Here is a 19,574-nt window from a genome sequence, read left to right on the forward strand (position 1 = left end):
CTTTACTTCCCTTGATTTCCTCTGGTGGTGAAATACTTGTCACTCATGAGCCACCCCCCGAGAGGGCCAGTGGGCAGCTCTGCCTGACTGACAGCCAGTGTAGCCCCAGCTCATGGGTGCTTCATGTGGACGGCTCGCTCCGAGTACTGTGAGCTTACCCTGCATGGTCTGCCAGGTGACTTAGAAAGGTCCCAGTATTGTGTGTTTTAACGCTTGTCTTCCTGCAAGCCCTGTGAGTTTAGAGAGTATGTCTGTTTTATTGGTTATTGATAAATCTGGTGCCTGGAACAGGCATAGAAGATTTCCAATAAATCTTGTGTTGAATGATGATCTCCACATACATGAACACACACACACACACACACACACACACACACACACGAGCAAGTACCCACAGAGAGAGCAATTGAGTCTGGCTTTTGGTAAGTGGGCGATTTAAACATTTGAGATATTAACATTTAAATCAGACAACAGACCTTTAATAGAGACAGATTGGCTCTTTTCAAAGGGAAATGTTTGGATCAGTTTCCATATCATCACACTACCATTTTCTTGAACATCATTTTGAGGAAAGCTAGTTATGCTCACTAAGACTGTTTATTTTCTTGGTACTTTTCTTCATGTGATGATTTTGCATGGAACTCCCATAGTCTGGGCTAGAGAGATGGCTCAGCAGATGAGAGCACTGATTGCTCTTCCTGAGTTCAATTCCCAGCAACCACGTGGTGGCTCACAACCACCTGGGATCTGATGCCCTCTTCTGGTGTGTAGGTGTACATGCAGATAGAGCACTCATATACATTAAATAAATAAATCTTAAAAACAAAACAACAACAACAACCTCCCATAGCCTTTGGACTACCAGGGATGTGGAGATTAGAGGATCCCTGGAGCTCACTGGTCAGTTTGTATAGCAGCATTTGTGAGTTCCAGTTTCAGAGAGAGACCCTGCCTCAAAAACTTAGGTGGAGAGTAACTGAGAATACCAGACATTTACCCCGTCCCTCCCCCCACATATGTGGTGCACATACGAAACATAGCATTTTTTTAAATGAAATCCTGAAAATGTATTGGAGACATCTGGTGACAGATACCATCACTACTTTGGGCCTGAATGTCTTGAGGAAGCCAGCCATGTGCATGCGTGTGTCAGCCACACAGCTGGAAAGGCTAGTACTCATTCCCCACCCTCTCTGCCTCCCCAGGCCGTCAGTACACTTGAGCAGTGATGGGAATGTTTTCACCTCATCTGACACTTCTGTATTGTAGGTCCCCAGCTTGAAATGGATTTCCTTAATGAAGACTCCAATGTCTTGGTCTTTTCACTTCTCATAGAAGTGTTCATGGCCGCCATCAGCTTAAAGCCATGCATCCTCGTACTGGATGGGATCGAGGAGCTGATCGGCATTTATGGGATTTCAGGTCAGAAGGTAACATCTCTTAAAAATGACACTCTCTTTATAAAGAAGAAGACCCCATTTCTCAGGGTGTATATAATACATTTCTCTTGTGTTGTGTTTCTGGGTATGTCCATCACTGATTTTAATTATGGCTTTATGTTTTACTAGTCAAATACTTACATGCCATTTACCATGGGCTTGACACCATTTTAGGAACTTTAAATGTATGAACATACTCTTTTTGGCTCAGAACCCAAGGTCTAGAATGTACACAGCTGTTCAGAAAGAGACTACTCATCTCCTTGGTTGGACAGAGGGCAAAGAGATGTTAGGTTACCTAGGTGTTATCTAAGATCCAAACATAATTAAAGGTGGGATCAGAATCCAGACACAAAGGGCCAGTGAGATGGTAAGGGTGCTTACCGCCATGGCTGACAATCCAAGTTCAAAACCCGAGATCCACATCATAGTTAAGTAGTAAAGAACCCATTCCCAAGAGTTATCCTGGGATAACTCTTGCCTGCACATACACATGCACACAAAATAAATAACACCTGCCTGCACATACACATGTGCACACAAAATAAATAAATGAAAATATAATAAAAATTTAAATAATCAAGAAAATATCCTATTAGGTATATCATGACAAAAATAACATTTTTTTTTTTTTGCTGCAGAAACAATTCTTTACTATAACACAAGGTCTTCTTATTTTATTAAGTGGTCCAAATTGCCTTTTTAAAGATTTTTCTCTGAGTATTGGTGTAGATTATTCTTCAGAAGAGAGTCCAGATTTGCACTACTAGATTCATCACAGATAAATCAGTCGAATGTGGTTCTATTCTGTGTAAATTTGTATTTTTTTTTTTTTTTTTTTAGTACCAAATGGTTCCCTGTCCAAGTTACCCTCACTGTACTCACATGCAACCGTCCATGTGCTCTGAAAGTACTTTTAAGGTCTTTGAAGTTTTCCAATGTCTCCAATAGGCTAAAGATTTCTCCTGGCTGCCGCGCTCGCTGCCTCCGCACTGTAAGTTCATTCTGAGCAGCGTCTCCTCCAGTCTGTCCTGCAAGTCGCTGTGTGCCCGCCCTGACGTGAAGACCGTGGAACTCAACAGCATGGGGGACGAAGACACAAAGTTCAGCATCTTCAGGCATCACCTTTCCGCTGCTGACCAAGAACGCTTTGGGCAGAGCAAGCCTGTTTTGAGGAAGAAACCAAACCTGAACCCTCTGAAGCTAACGATCATCGCCAGGGAGCTGCAGGAATGCAGAATCTACCGCAACGAGTTCCAGTGTCTGCGGGAGTACTTGGAGGTTGCCTCTGTGCAGGAGCTCTGGGAGTTGATTCTGAAGCGCTGGGTTGAAGATTATAGTTGGACTTTGAAGCATAAAGAGACAACAGTAGACACCGTGATTTCAGGTGTGTGGTAGCTCTGGTCTCAGACGGACCTCAGTCCTAAAAGCGCCTTCTCTTTTATGGCTCTGTCTAACAAATTTGTTTGCCCTAGTTTCTCTGTAGTTCTGGCTCTGCTGCCCCCTGCTGGTGCAGACCCTCATGCTCACCAAGGAGAACCTTATCGCCAGCTTTTGTTTTGTTGCTGAGACAGGGTCTGTCTATGTAGTTCTGGCTAGAACTTGCTATATGGACCAGGCTGGATTCAAACTCACACAGCTCCACCTGCTTTTGCCTCCCAAGAGCTGCCACTAAAAGTGTGTGCTACACACCTGGCTCTCCTGGCATCTTGATTCCTGATTTACTCAGTGGCTTTCTCCTAGACCTTTCTCGGTTCTGTAATAGGTCTTTTCTTCCTAGCTGGGGTAAAAAACAAGACAAAACAAAACAAAAACCAAACAAGCAACATTGTTAGCTCATCTTGTGAATCTATTGTGGTGAACAGTTTATTCTAGGTTTGTTTATGGTAATCAACAAGCAGGCTTTTGAAAGCTGTTATTCTCTCCAGCCACTGTCTGTGCAGGAGGCCTCTGATGTCCGGTGCTTTCCTCATTTTGTCTCTGCTGCATCTTAGTCTTCTTTCAGGACGTGGAACCTAGATTGGAATGCAGTCAGAGAGGTGGAAGGGTACAGGATACATTGATTACAATTGGACTACATTTCCCACCCAGTTTTCCACTTTACAGTTTGCATTTCTAGCAAGAAGGTGGACTTCGAGTTTACTGTACCTTCCCCTACCTCCACGGAGGTGGGAGTGAGATCCCCTAGAAGAGTCACCAAGGCCATCTGATACGTTCTATGTAACTACATCCCCAGGACTGCGCAGTAGAACCCACAGCTCCTTCCCCAGCATTGGCCCACAGTCCTGATGGGCCTAGGGAGCTCCAAAGGCACAGGCCTAGGAAAAGCTTGGTAGAGATCAGTCAAGTTCAGGGGAAGCTTCATCTCCTTGGCTTCAGATCTGCCTTTAAATGGAGGCTTTAGGTAGTGTGGGTCCCTTCAATTCATGAGAGGCAGCGGACCATGATGCCTGGCTTCCCTGTGAACCAAAGGATCTCCATAGCTGGCAGATCTTAAAGCCACTGATAAGACAGAAGCTTAAGGGCCCTTAGATGATGTCTGTGAGTGTGACACTTCTCCAAGAGAAGCTCCTGTCCTAGCACACACCACTGGACAGATTGCTTAGCGTGGGGACCAGGAAGTCTGCCTGTTTGTCCCCGGTATTAGTTATGACTGTCAATGGTGGGTGACATCATGGGTTCTGAAGGCAGACTAGGTTCAAATTCCCTCAGCACTTTCTTCTGAGTGACTTTGGGGAAGTTACTCAACCTGCCTGCACTCTCTCCTTTAAAAGACTGGGGCCATTACAGCACTTACTTTAGTTGGAGGAGGGCGGGTGCTTACTGGTGTAGTGGATCCCCTACTTCTGCTAACTGGCTCTATCATGTTCTGTCCCCCACCCTCACCCCTACCGTGGCCGCACAGGGCCTAGTGGCTGGGTGGTGGACGTGCTCTGCTTGCTCTGCATCTCCCATTGCGGGCTAGCTGAGGATGAACTGCTCCAGCTTTTGGACATGATGGGCTACAGGGACCACCAAAAAGTGACGGCGGTGCACTGGGCAGCCTTCCGCAATGCCACCAAAACCTGGATCCAGGAGAAGCCCAATGGTCTCCTTTACTTCCAGCACCAGTCCCTACGGAACGCGGTGGAGCACAAGCTGCTGGGTGAGGAGCCGATTCTATGAAAACATTTTAGGGGTCACACTCACGGGATCTCTCTAGCAGGAATGAGCGAACATGAAGGAAAACTGACTTCATTGGCTGAGCACTCTAGGGGTTACTCCTTCATGGAGTAGACTTGAGTTTGTCTTAGCTCCTTCCAGACAGTTACCATGGTAGCAGGAGCAGCAGCAGCAACAGCTTCTTCTGCTCTTCCTTCTCCCCCTTCTCTTGTTTGTTTTTCTTCCAAATTCTGGCACTTGCTCTGTAGACCAGGCTGGCCTCAAACTCAGAGATCCGCCTGCCTCTGCTTCCCAAGGGCTGGGATCAGAGGGAGTGAGCCACTGTGGCTGCCACCGCCACTACCACCTAGTTCACCATGGCATCTTCTAAAGAGGATTTCTTTTTAATAACAAGCAATTAGTTTGGGCTCTCACAGAACCAGTAAGATCATACACAGAGTGTTTAACTCTTTTAAAAACTCCATTTCTCACTTTCAAAATAAGGATGATGCTGTTTCCCCTGAGAGTAATGGGAGCTCATGTGCAGCATCTCCCGTGATCCCCATGGCAGCAGTTTGAATGACAGTTCTCTAATGCCTTCACTCGTTGGGACTATATGACTGAATGCTCATAGAACATTCAAGATGGTTCTCCTCTGGCATTTCCTGACCTGGATTTGCATTTTAGGCCTCCAACCCACAGACAGACATAATGAACTCTTGTTCTCTTAAGTCACTGAGATTTGCAGTTGTCAGTCTAGCATATTCTAACCTCCCACAAGTCATAATAGTGCACAAATGTGTAAGGCTAAGTCTGTCGATAAGACCTGTGCTGTACTTCATATGCACAGAGGATGCTGGGGCCGGACCTTTCCCTGCATCCTATATATAGCTGGAGGAGAGTAGTTACCCAGTCTGTCTGGTTTTAAGTAGCTTCACTTGTCATATGAGGATTCATAGTCCTGTCTTCCTCATGAAATGATTCTGTAAAACAATGAAATGAAATGTGGTATTATCTACAACATCTCACAGCCCTTCCTCTTCCATGAGTTCTGGGCGTTGAATCCAGGGCCGTGAGTGCTGAGTGCACACATGCTCTACCAATGAGGTACCCGCCTGCCCCAGATGTTGGTGACTTTAACCTTTGTGTTTAACACTTCCAAATTTGAGACTCAGCTTATTAGTCACCCCATTTATTTTTCTCTCACTTCTTACCTCACTTTCTCAGTGTAGCAATCACAAAAATGCCTTCATCATACATCGAGGAAAGGGAGGAGTTTTTTTTGTTTTGTTTTTTGTTTTTTTGTTTTTTCGAGACAGGGTTTCTCTGTGTAGCCCTGGCTGTCCTGGAACTCACTCTGTAGACCAGGCTGGCCTCGAACTCAGAAATCCGCCTGCCTCTGCTTCCCAAGTGCTGGGATTAAAGTCATGCGCCACCACCACCCGGCCAGTTTGTTTGTTTTTTATCATTGGTTTTGCATGCACTGCTTTGCCACCAGAGCGTATGTACATACCTTTGATTAAATAGCACAAACCCTCTCCAGATGTGTGAGCGACTTGGAAACCACTTTAGCACAAACGCAGGTTAAATAGTGAGTTCTCCTTGGTTTCAGTTTTTATGATAATCTGAGCTCAGTGTGCCATCTAGTGTACGTTCCATTTATCTTGCAAGAGTGTCAAGGAAAACAGCATAAAAGATTTTGATTTTCAAGGACAGATGTCAGCAGGCTTGGGACTTTTGAGAGGCTTGTTTCTGAGTTGTGCAGCCTGTCAGGGAAGAACATAGAACAATTTAGCTTTATCACCATATTCCCATCTGCTTGCTCAGCAGCCGCTGTGCCCTTAGGAGGTCCAGGAGGAAGAAGAATCAGGTCTCCAAAATGCTCACCCTCACATGTTAGCAAGTACTTGCTTAGGCAGCAGCCACAGTTCGTACTCAAAATGGAGAAGTGGAGCTGGAGAGATGTCTTACTCTTCCAAGAGGACCTGGCTTTGACTTCCAGCAGCCATGTGGCAGTTAACAACTGTTGTGACTTCAGTTCACAGAGATCTGATGCCCCTTTCTGTCCCATGGGTACCGTACACATGTGATATATAGACATAACATGCAGCTAAAACACCCATACACATAAAATTGAAATAAATAAGAGATATCTTTATATCTCTAATTACCCTCCTGTTCCTTCTATACTGCCACTCTACAACTTGATTCTTTTTTTAAGTGTATGATTGTGTGTGTGTTTTCTTTTTATAAATTTATTTTATGTATATGAGTACACTGTGGCTGTCCTCAGACACACTAGAAGAGGGCATCAGATCCCATTACAGATAGTTGTGAGCCACCATGTAGTTGCTGGGAATTGAACTCAGGACCTCTGGAAATGCTTTTTTTTTTTTTGAGACAGGGTTTCTCTGTGTAGCCCTGTCTGGAAATGCTCTTAACTGCAAAGCCATCTCTCCAGTCCTCCAATTTGATTTTTAAAACAAACAAACAAACAAACAAAAACAAGAGGAAAATAGGAAAGCAGTCCCAAGTGTTTCTTTGTGGGAGTGAGGGAGGGAAACTCAATATGCAGAGTCCATACACTTACCCCTAATAATTACTATAAATACTTTCTGAAGGAAAACAGAGTGTTGCATAAGATACCTTTTTTTTTTTTTTTTTTTTTTTTTTTTTTTGGTTTTGTGTATATGCAGTTGTGGCTGCATGTCTGCATGGATGTGTGCAAGTGTGCATGCATGGGTGTGTATACATGTGTGCAGAGGCCAGAGGTTGATTTCCGATGTCATTCTTAACTGCTTTTCACATCATATATTGAGGCAGGGTCTGTCACTTAAACCCAGCACTCATGGATCTGGCTAGCCTAAGCTGGCTGGCCAGCTACTTTGCTCTAGATTTACCTTTCTCTGTCTCCCTAATGCTGTGATTACAGGTGAACCATCACCCTTGCCTGGTGTTTATACAGGTGCTGGGGAATCAACTTCTAGGTGTCAGGTTTGTTCATCAAGAACTTTCCTACTGGGCTATTTCCCCAGCCCTGTACAAGCCACTTTCAAAGATACCAAGCTTTCCAAGATACAGAGTTGCAGTTTTTGTGATTGTATTTTCTTCCCTAATTATAGCAACAGAGTTGCTATATTTTGTGATTATATTTTCATACACGAAAGAAGTTGGGACTGTGAGGCTGTAATTGGTTTCGAAATAGGTGTAACCACTCCGGTGAGAGAGAGCAATCCAAATGTGGCCCAGAACACCATGAATCACAAGAAGGCACATTTCCACCAGGTCCTGATGAGGTACTTCCAGCGGCAAACCATTTTCTGGAGAGTGTATCAGGAACTGCCGTGGCACATGAAGATGAGCGGGTATTGGGAAGGTCTATGTGGCTTCATCACGAGCCCCAGGTAAGTCCTGCTACCTGCTAGCTTTCTGTGGACTCTTGATGTCACATTAGCAACCCAGCTTCCCTGAGCAACATGATCAACTATGCATGTGTGAGACCTTAGTGTGGAATGCACTTTCATGGTGGGTGGCTCCCCCAAAATGCTCTGTTTGATCTCTCAGGCACTTCAGTAGTCTCCCCTTTCACACTGTATGCACTCCTCCAGGCATTCTGTAGATGAGAGGACAAAGGCCAGATCTGAAAGGGATAGAAGATGGGCCACAATGGTGCTAGCCACATCTGTCCTGCTTTTCCTGGTCTGCACTTCTATTTCTCCCCCTTCTCTCCTCTGCTTCCTTCGTTGCCCTTATGCATGAACACAGCAAGCTTACTGAGGTCTCATCCCACCTCTGGCACTGTCATAGCCCTGGCCTAAGACACAGGTCTTCTACACTTTCCATATCCTGAGGGAAGGGTGTTGGGGAGTGGGGCTAGATAGTTACTGTAACTGGGGGACCATGCTTCATGTGAAACTGAAGCACAAGAGTTGGGGGGACCCCACTGCCTGGGAGGTCGAGCCAAGGAGTCTGCCCAGAGGAGGGGCATTCTGAATAGGTGGGGGGGAATAGGCTTGGACTATGGAAGAGTGAAAGGCTCATATTTATCTGGCGACAACCAAAGCTGTAAGAAGTTTATAGGACTGGCCGTTTTCTAAGGCTCTGGGAATATTATGGAAGAGGGGGCAGAAAGAATATAAGAACCAAAGGTGGGGACGTAGGGAGGCAGAGCACATCTTTTGGGCATGACGTAGCATCCCTCTTAGGCACTCACTGCATCCATGGTTGTGTGCAGACTAGACCATCAACACCTCATGGATAGGGGAGGGATCTGTTAGGTCTTCCCCTCCCTGAGGCTCTATTGGTGGTTAATGGTGGCTTGAGGAGGGGCATCATTTTTTAAAAGTGATATAGTCACTGATAAGTTCCTGCCACTCGTGCTTATGCAAGCAACCTTGATTAAACTCTGTGGGACAGACAGACAGACAGACAGACAGACACACACACACACACACACACAGGGGTTTATGTGTCATGGGTTATATATAGCTCAGTTAGTAGAATGTTTGCCTAGCTAAGACTCTTGTAATACACAAAGCCCTGTGTTTGCTCGTTTGAACTGGGCATCGTGACACATATATGTAATCCCAGCACTTGGGACATTGAAACAGGAAGAACAGAAGCTCAAGGTCCTTCCTCCTTGGTCTGGGATGTATGAGATCCTGCTTGGAAAAAAAAAAAGGCTATAGCTAGGCTAGCGAAATGTGGGAAGTAGAGGAGTGACTTCCTTCAGCCACGAGTAACTTACATGATCCTGTGTGTCACAAGCATCACAGATTTCATATCAAAAATCCAAAACCCGAGTCTGTGGACCAGGCTGCATCTTGTGCACTATTGGAGTGTGCTGCTGGAAGCTGGCAGTGACGTGTCTGAGGCTTTTCTGCTCTCTGTTGCCAAGATAGAAGCGGAACACTCCCAGAAAGTCAAGAAGCGAGCCACACTCTCAGGTAGGCCGGCAGCAGTGCCTCCGACCCACGCCCTCATCTTAAAAAGAATAAGACATGGTCTCTTCTGGAGCCATTTTGAGTGACCATGGCCCAGGGAAAACAGATTTAGGTTACCCCAAATTTCCTGTTCTAGCACAGAAACGGTTTTACAAAGTTTTTAAAAGTTTTATAGAACAAAGAACACCCTAAATCAAGGCTAGTTTAAAATACATCAGTGAGGCAGGCACAGAGAGATGGAGAGCTTCTCTGTAGGCCCAAGATGCTAGCAGATGAGTCTTTGCTTTACGATTGGTGGAAGCCAGTGGTCTGCTAAGTTAACAGATGGTGAAAGATTTCAATCTATTACTAACAAGATGTTAGCTCAGACGTGGAGGCCGGCAGAGAATGGCTTTCCTGGAGGGCTAGGGCTAGGCCAAGGTCAGGCAGTGAGCCAGTACGCTGCAGCATTCCTGTCTCTCCATGGTGCCCAGTCTCTGCAGACGCCGACTCATCTCAGGAGCGTTCCTTCACAGCCACACAGAGCGTCTTAGAAGTTCTGGTCACACCTTTGATGCCTCAGGTTAAGTACATTAAACCCAACTGTGGCCTACTCCCTCTGCAGTTGACTGTGTTTCCTCCTTCCATGACCCAGGCCTGACAGGACAGTTGAAGGTGGTCTCGGGCCAAGCAGAGAACTGTTCTTTGATGATCTGCCTCATTCTTGGGTTTGGATAACTCTTTGGACAGTATTTTTTTGCCCGTGTATCCCATAAGTATGCCTTTTGCCTGATCATTTCCCCCATCCTGCTTATTAAACAGAGTGATAATAGTCTTCATTCTTACAATAGGTTAACCAAGCACCTCCCTGGCCCACGGACTCACCCACACAGTGATGAATAGGGCAGACGGAGTCCCTGCCTTCCGAGCTTACAGGTTTTTTTTTTTGTTTTTTTTTTGTGAGACAGGCTGACCATGAACTTGTTGCACAGTCAGGTGGATGTTACTCAGAATTTCAGCCCAGTTACTTCAGACTCCATTGCTAAGGGTGTATTAAATGCCAGAAGCATATGCATCATGTTGGAAACCACAACAGTACTAGTCAAGTCTTGATTAAAATGAAGGAAGCTGAGTCTTCAGAGAGGGAAGATCCCCAGGGTCTGTCTCCCAGACAGTTAGAAATGGACTTGAAGTTGCACCAGGCCCTGACCATCTAGCCTTTGCCGATTTATTATTGTGCAGATATTCCTTTAATGTTGAAATTCATCTGAGACTCCCCCCTAGGAATACTCATAAGGATACCATGTGTTACAGGAGGTCAGGAGGGGCCACTCTGTATGTCACAGGAAGCTGAGAGCTAGAGAGAAAGGTCAGCTCTCCTAGGTGGGATAAAAGCTCCTGGTGATGGAGGGGCCTGGGGACAGGAGATCTCAGAAGGAAGTCACTTGGCATCTCAGTGAGGACTTTCTGGGTGCGGGAGAGCCTAGTGCCAGTATATCCCTTTGAAGTAGGTGAGGACATCCATAGAAGGACTCTGTGGGGAAGCCATCTGAACAAACACTCGATCTGTTCTTCAGGACCCTGAGAGAGTCCTGGTCTTCTTAGTATTATTTGACACCACCTCTTCCGCATCCCTCAGGCTTAGCTGAACCAGTTCTGAGATTTGACTTTGTAAAGTCTGCCACATCCAGTGTCACACCTCCGGTGGGTCCTCCATTCCTCTGTCCGGATCCACAGTCATCATCAGTCAAGGCTGTCATGAAGCCTTTCCTATCTTACCCACAACCCTAAAATCTTACGGAAGACACCCTTAATCACTGAGCTATCTCTCCAGCCCCCCCCCCCCCTTGTGGGTTTGTTTTGTTTTTAAAGAAAGCAAATGTGTAGCATTTGGGGGACAATCCCAATTCAATATTTAAAATCAATCTCTCTCTCTTTCTGTCTCTGTCTGTCTCTGTCTGTCTGTCTGTCTGTCTGTCTCTCTCTCTCTCTCTCTCTCTCTCTCTCTCTCTCTCTCTCTCTCTGTGTGTGTGTGTGTGTGTAAGTAGACTTTGTTACAGTGTGAAGTTGAATACTCTCAGAAGATGAGAGTGGAGAATGGCAGAAAGCATTAGTTTTATAATGAGAAAAACTGTTTCCTCATCTCTTCTGTGTGGCGCTGAGTGTGTGAACATGAAGATGCGGCCAGTGGGAGACGGGGGTTCATGATGGTTTCCTGAAGTACTTTCAGTGCTGAGGTGACTGGTAAAAAGCAGGGGTGGACATGTCAGGATAAAAACCACAGCTCTCATCCTTTGGTTTTTCAAGACAGGGTTTCTCTTTGTAGCCCCGACTGTCCTAGAACTCTCTGTGTAGATCAGGCTGGCCTTAGACTCACAGAGCTCCCAAATCCTGAGATTAAATGTGTGTGCCGCCACCACCGGGCTACAGCTCTCATCTTAAAGGAAATAAGAGATGGTTTATTTTGGAGCCCTTTTGAGTGACCAGGAATTGGCCACACAGATTTAGGTTTCCCCAGTTTTCATGTTCCAATGTAAAAGCGGTTTTATGAAGTTTTTATGGTTTCACAGAATCACGGCAAGTTTTAAAACGCATTGGTGAGTACATCAGAGAGGGAGGCACAGTGAGGTGAGGGGAACTGTTCTCTAGGCCCAGGATGCTGTCCCTTGACATTCTCAGTCTTGGATTGGTGGAAGCTCGTGCTCTTCTGAGTCAACAGCCTCTATGAAGCTTTTGTTTGTTATCAGGAGGTGTTAGTTCAGATACAGAGTAGCTGTTCCACAAGTTGAAAACTAGCCCAAGATAAAGTAGTTAGCCCTGGACCTTCCCAACTCAGCCTTCGGGAAAGTCAGGGATTACAAGCCTGCCTGTGTCCCCAGCCGGGTTCCTATTTTGTTCTAACATCTTCTTCTTGTTTGATCTAGCAATTAATAGAGGGCAGAGTTGTATAAAAATATAAACTTTCCCCCCTTTTTTTCCTGAAAAAAAAAAAAAAAAAACCCTCACTCCAAAACACAAATTTTAACAACACATGGGTTGAAGTATATAATTGTTTATCTCTTTAGATTTCAGCCTTTATACAACAAGGTTGTACAATACTATTATAGATCTTTACTGCATCATGTTAACTACTCTCCAATGTTTGTAATAAAATTTACTGGTGTCTTGAACCAGAAGTTGAAGCCTGATAGGATGATCTATGATGTGATATGGTAGGGTAGGGTAGGGTAGGATAGGATAGGATAGGATAGGATCATCTATGATCCCAGCACTTTGGAGGCAAAGGTAGGGGATTGTAAGTTCAAGGCTAACCTGGGCTTCAGAGTGAGGTGTTGTCTTCACAAAAGCAAGACAAGCAACCCCCTACACACACACGGGGGGGGGGGGACAGAGAGAGAGAGAGAGAGAGAGAGAGAGAGAGAGAGAGAGAGAGAGAGATGCAGCTGTGGGGTCTTGTAGCAGGATTAAGCAGAGGCCCTTCGATCCTTCCTAGTGTGCTTCAGGCCTGTCTCCTTTTCTTCCTGTTCCAGTGCTGGAATGCAGCCTGTCCGAGATCACTGCTGCTGATAAAGGCAGAATGATCCTCTTTATTGGAAGTTTCCTGAAGCTTATGGGCAAGATCAATGAAGCAGAAAAGCTGTTCTTGAGTGTGGAGGACATGCTACTTCAGGTAAAGCGAGAAAAAGACTTAAATCCTTCAAACTTTATTCCTTTTTTGTTCGTTCAGACACCATTGTCCTTGTTCCTTTATAACTTAACTATACAGGTGGGGGGAGGGGTCAATGCACTTACAAGTGGGGGGAGGCTGGGTGTATTTACAAGTAGGGGGTCTGCATTTACAATTAGGGCGTCTGTGCATTTGTTCACCAGAGAGGAAGCTACAGTGTTAACCCACACCTCAACTGTACACCAATACCACCAAGCTCCAAATAGACTGGAGTCAGCAGAGAATGACACCTGCAGATCGGTGTCACTGCTGGAAGAAATGGAATAACAATTGCCTGCAACTTGGCTGTCATTTTCCTGAAGACCAAGTTGGATTATTTTTTTCTTTTTTACTTTTCCTTTCATGTGTTTATTTGTTTTTGAGACAGGGTTTCTCTGTGTAGCCCTGGTTGCCTTTGAGCTCACTCTGTAGACCAGGCTGTCCTCAGAGTCACAGAAATCTGCCAGTGTCTGCCTTCCCCAGTGCTGGGATTAAGGTGTATATCACCCCCCACACAGACCTGGAGATTGATGTTTTCTTGATTGTGGTTTGTTTGGTTTTTTTTGAAAGCTATGAACTTTTGGCTTTCCTGAATGTAACGAAAGGTACTCATAACATTATGTGTCAGGTGACATGTAAATGAAGACTGACAGCAGCCCCTTGGTCTGGTAAGTGGCTGTCTGTGATGACCCTGAGAAGGCAAGGGTGTGTGGGGGCCTGGAGAGCAGAATGTTAAAACGTGAGTCTTAATAATGAAACCATGGGGAAGATGTACACATGGGGGCCTGCTTGAGAAGCTTCTCAATAAAGGAAGAAAGATAAAAAAAGTTAGGTGGTACAAGCCTCAGGTCAGGTTTGATCCAGGACAGGTGTGTTTGCCTGGGCAGGAAAGGAACCTGGTAGAGAGACAGATTGTGTGGCACACTGAGGAGACTGCAGCATGGGGCAGACATGCAGACTGAAACCACAGTCATGTCCTGGGAGGAGGGTAGGAAATGGGTGAAAACACTGTTCATTTGGAATCTGAAAGATGAGGCTATGGCTGCTGAGATGGCTTGGTGGATAAAGGCTCTCGCAGCCAAGCCTGATGCCCTGAGTTCAATTCCTGGGAGAGAATTGTCTCCTGCAAGGCAAGCTGTCCTTGACCATTCCATGTTCATCATGGTGCACGTGCACACACATACATACACACACACATGCACACACACATGCATACACACAAATATACATACACACATATACATACATATATACATGCTACATACATATACGCACATACATACACACTCATACACACATATACTCATATATACACATATACACATATGTGTATACGTACACAAACGTGCACACATGCACACACATATACACATAGATATACATGTACATATACATATACACACATGCACACATATACTTATAAGCAAACAAATAAGTGTAATACATTTTAAAAATTGTTTTTGTTGAGACAAGGTCTGTAGTGCTAGCTCTGCTGGAACTCATCACATAGACCAGGCTGGCCTTGAATTCTCAGAGATCTGCCTGCCTCTACCTCCTTAGTGCTGGGAATGAAGGCGTGTGCCATTAGGCCTGGCAGTAAAATGGTCTTTTAAATGAAGGGGCTGGAGAGATGGCTCAGTAGTCAGGAGTGCTTGCTGCAATTTCAGAGGAGAGGCTTGGTTCCCAGCACCCATGTCTTGGGGCCCACATCACCTATATTGTACTATTTCCAGTAGATCTGACACGCTCTTCTACCTCCGTGGGCACTGCACATGTGTGTGTTCACATGGACACACCCACATAAACATAAATAAAAATAAGAGTCTTTAAACGAAAGAAGCAAAACGACAAGCACACAGATTGTCATTTCCCAGGAGCCGTCCCCTCCCATCAGAGTAGGTGCTAGCCTGACTGGGGGCTGTTTGGAAGCAGACTACACCCCAGGCTTGGTTGAAGATGAGCACATCCAGGTTGGGACCAGTGCAGAATCCATGGAAATGATAAGAGGTTTCCAGGAAGTGAAGGTTTCCAGGAAGTGAAGGTTTGTGTCCCTTGTTTCCCTCTTGTTTTAGTCCAACTGCTTGATTTCATTTTTTTTTTTTTTTCAGAGTTTTTAGGGTCAAGGCCTGGAGCCTGGCAGCCCCTAGCAAGCTAGGTTCAGCTACTCATCCTCAGTGGGCTGATTAATAAGACAACAAATACTAAGAAATAGTAAGGGACAGAGATAAGAGACTCATCCAGTGTGCCTTCCCATCCTGGGGAGAGGAGACAATGAGAGTCCTGTCAATTTCATCTCTGGGATCCTGACATGAGGCTTAGGCTTACATAGAGAGCACAAGGCATTCCTAAGCAATCTTAGATAACATGTGGTCTTGCCCATTGCTGACTTGGCATTGTTTCCCAATCCAGTTGGCCTGCCAAGTGGTCAGAACTGTGTGTCAGGACTCTTTCTCCCTGTCTGACATCAGGGTTTCATTCTTTCCTCCCCCAACATGAGGTTCTCAGAGGAAATTCCACTTTTGTAGAATCATCATCTCAGTCATCAAACAGCCAAAGAAAGGGGCACTAGTGTCTCATTAGAATACCTTCCTTGTTGCTAGGCCAGGCACAGTTTGAGTGCATTAAATGACAGACACATACTTCATGGTTGTCTAGTTTTCTATAAGAAAGCAAGCTGAGCAAGCCAGGGGAAGCAAGCTAGTAAGTAACATCCCTCCATGGCCTCTGCATCAGCTCCTGCTTCCTGACCTGCTTGAGTTCCAGTCCTGACTTCCTTTGGTGATGAACAGCAATGTGGAAGTGTAAGCTGAATAAACCCTTTCCTCCCCAACTTCTTTTTGGTCCTGATGTTTTGTGCAGGAACAAACACCCTGACTAAGACAATAGTTCTGGAGACTGGATGCCCAAGGTCAAGCTGATGGAGCTGATGCTTAGTGAGGGTCTGTATCCTGGTTCATAGACAGCCCTGTTCTGGCTATGTTGTCATGTAAAGGAAAGAGAAGGGTCTGTATCCTGGTTCATGGAAAGCCCTGTTCTGGCTATGTTGTCATGTAGAGGAAAAAGAACTTTGGGGGCTCCTTAGATTTATCTATTTTTATGTATTTAATGTGCATTGGTGTTTTGTCTGCATGTATGTCTGTGTGGGAGTGTCAGATCCCCTAGAAATGTAGCTACAGACAGTTGTAAACCTCCATGTGGGTGCTAGGAATTGAACCTGGGTCCTCTGGAAGAGCAACCAGTACTTTTAACCATCTCTCCAGCCTCAGGGCCTCTTTTAGAAGAGCCCTCATGCCCCTCACCTTTTTTTCAGGCTAGTTTTACATCAGCTTGACACAGACTAGGGTTATCTGAAAGGGGCTGTACTGGCTGGTTTTGTGTGTCACTTTGACATAAGCTAGAGTTACCACAGAGAAAGGAGCCTCAGTTGAGGAAATGCCTCCATGAGATCCAGCTGTGTCTTAGTTAGGGTTTTACTGCTGTGAACAGACACCATGACCAAGGCAAGTTTTATAAAAGACAACATTTATTTGGGGCTGGCTTACAGGTTCAGACGTTCAGTCCAGTATCATCAAGGCAGGAACATGGAAGCATCCAGGCAGGCATGGTGCAGGCAGAGTTCTACATCTTCATCTGAAGGCTGCTAGTGGAAGATTCACTTCCAGGCAGCTAGAATGAGAAACTTATAACTCACACCCACAATGACACACCTACTCAACAGGGCCGCAACTTCTAATCCTGCCACTCCCTGGGCCGAGCATATACAAACCATCGCAGGCTGGAAGGCATTTTCTCAATTAGTGAGAAATTAATTAAATTAATTAATTAAATTAATTAATTAATTAAATTAATGAGGGACGACCCAGCCCATTGTGGGTAGTTGTCAAGGTCCAGCCTCGACCCAGGATTGGCGTTCTCAGGTGAAAGCAGGGATATCTGTATTCTCTTGCCCATTCTGATTTTCTCCCGTGTGCTTTTCTTTCTGGAACTCACACTCCTACACACCTCTGTGCATTTCCCTTTCACTCACACACACACCCATTACAACACACACCGCACACACACCACATGCACTCTTCTTTCACTCACACACAGACACACACACACACACACACACACACTCTCTCTCTCTCTCTCTCTCCATACACACCTCACATTCTCTCTTCACTCACTCTTTACACTCTCTCTTCACATGCTCTTCTCATGCTCTCTCACCTTTTTCTTACCCCAGTCTTTTATTGTCTCTCTAAAAGCAGGTAGAAAAAAAAAAAAAGACATTGTATAACCATTGCCAAATCAAATTCAAAAGAATAACCACATCCCACAAAGAATCAGGAACTACAATTGTTCCCCAAAGTTTCAAGCTTCCCCTATTCCCAGGCCTGTAGCCAAAATAATAATAATTGCAAACTTATCATTATTTAAACTTTAACTTTTGACTTATTATACTTCAGAGCTCAGAGCTCTGAGGTCAGCTACATGTGTTTTCCTTGAAGCTCTAATGATAAATGACATGGGCAAAGCTGCCAGGCAGTGGCCAGAAAGAGTCAAGTTAACCCTTAACTCAGCAGTTCTCTAGTTTTCTGCTTCTGCACATTGCAGGCAATGACTCTCCTAAGAGCCCCAGTGTTTCGACTTAGTGTTACTAGTACATAATTGTATGCATTCTATACTTGCTTATCCAGGAACCACTCTTAAATGTTGTGCAAAACTTATTTCATAACTTCAATAGTTTTTTCCTTTCTTGGGGTTCCTTCTAATGTTGTCTCAATTTTATTTTCTAATAATTTCGTCAAACTTTCTTTGCAAGTCTAAGCACTAATCTGGAACTACCATTGTGCACTTATTGCACTGTTTTCAAGATAAGAGCACACAGCACACACCTGGGCCATTAGGACTGTGCCGTGCTGTGTCCCATTCTTCAATTTTTAATTGTTTAAGAATCATTACATCAAGGAACATTTAGTTTCACAGAATTCACCAGAGCAGAAGGAGAAGGGAATAGGAAAGTCGGATATAATAGAATAATTATGCACACCAAGGTCAACTGAAAAGCAGTCATGCACAGATAAAATCTATACAGCCGCTGTCCAGGGCTAAGGTTAGGAGAAACGGGAACAAGTGGTTTTTTTTTTTTTTTTTTTTTTTTTTATAAAGAGCTGATGTGGGCTACTGAGATGTCTCCATCCTAGCCTACTGCAGGCAGTCTGTATTTCAGATGGTGGGTCCCCTGGAAGGATGGTCTCTTGCTTCTTAGTCCCAGACGCCACTCGTTTTTACAAGGAGCTGCCGCGGTTTCTGAGATGTTTCCATTCCGACCTACTGCTGGCAATCCCTGTCATGGTATGTTGTCCCCAGCAAGTAGTGCCATCCCTGGGCTGATGATCCTGGGTTCTATAAGAATGCAGGGTGAGCAAGCCAGGGGAAACAAGTCAGTAAGCAGCACCCTCCCTGGCCTCTTTACTAGCTCCTGCCTTCAGGTTCCTGCCCTGCTTGAGTTCTTGTCCTGACTTCCTCCAGTGAAGGACTATGATCTAGAAGTGTAAGTCAAATAAACCCTTTCCTCCCGACTTGTTTTTTTGGTCACGGTGTTTTATCACAGCAGCAGAAACCCTCACTGAGATGGAGTGGGAGGCAGTATTAGGAGGGACGCCTGGGAGGTTAGGAATGTGAGCACTTATGCAAAGTGTTCTAGTTAGGGTTACTATTGCTGTAAAAAGACGCCATAATCAAAAAATTGGGGAGGAAGGAGTTTATTCAGCTTACACTTTCTCATCACTGTTCATCATCAAAGGAAGTCAGGACACAACTCAAACAGGATAGGAACTGGAAGCGGGAGCTGATGCAGAGGCCATGGAAGAGTGCTGTTTACTGGCTTGCTCCACTGTTTTCTTATAGAACCCAGGGACCACCAGCCCAGGGATAGGGCCATCCACAATAGGCTGCCCTCCCCTCCCTGCAGTGATCACTTATGGAGAGAATGCCTTACAGTTCGGGCGATGGTGATGCAAGCGTTTATTCCCAGCACTCAGGAGGAGGGCAGAGGCAGGCAGATCTTTTGAGTTCAAGGCCAGCCTGGTCTACAGAGTGAGATCCAGGATAGCCAAGGCTACATAGAGAAACCCTGCCTCAAAAAAAAAAGGAAAAAAAAAAAAAAAAGAGGCATTTTCTTTCCTTCTTTTTTCACATTCCTAACCTCCCAGGCTTCCCACCTAAAGTTGTCATACTGAGAAGGGTTTTAGCAGAGACACTGTGGGGATATCCATACTCTGTCCACATGCCTGCCTTTCTTTCAGCTCAGCTGTGGCTATGACAGCTGGAGATGGAAGGAGAAGTGTCCTTGAGAGTGGAGGTCAGGAAGGGTCATGC

General features: G+C 45.2%; 1 protein-coding gene across 7 annotated transcripts in view; it reads left to right on the forward strand.

The window, feature by feature from the left end:
- The window catches only part of LOC143436031 (tetratricopeptide repeat protein 41-like), a 62,534-nt gene that overhangs the window by 21,875 nt on the left and 21,085 nt on the right, over positions 1–19,574 (forward strand). For 6 of the 7 annotated variants that reach the window (XR_013106279.1, XM_076919866.1, XM_076919871.1 and 3 more), the window contains exons 5-10: positions 1,270–1,430; positions 2,391–2,826; positions 4,345–4,584; positions 7,786–7,984; positions 9,348–9,526; positions 13,033–13,172. Coding sequence is in view for 6 of the 7 variants with exons in the window: in XM_076919866.1 (XP_076775981.1) it covers positions 1,270–1,430; positions 2,391–2,826; positions 4,345–4,584; positions 7,786–7,984; positions 9,348–9,526; positions 13,033–13,172 (1,355 nt within the window). In the remaining variant the exon portion in view is untranslated. The remainder of the gene's footprint in view (positions 1–1,269; positions 1,431–2,390; positions 2,827–4,344; positions 4,585–7,785; positions 7,985–9,347; positions 9,527–13,032; positions 13,173–19,574) is intronic. The other variant, XM_076919870.1, reaches the window with a different exon arrangement.

This window comes from Arvicanthis niloticus, chromosome 22, assembly GCF_011762505.2.
Source record: "Arvicanthis niloticus isolate mArvNil1 chromosome 22, mArvNil1.pat.X, whole genome shotgun sequence".
Lineage (NCBI taxonomy): Eukaryota > Metazoa > Chordata > Mammalia > Rodentia > Muridae > Arvicanthis > Arvicanthis niloticus.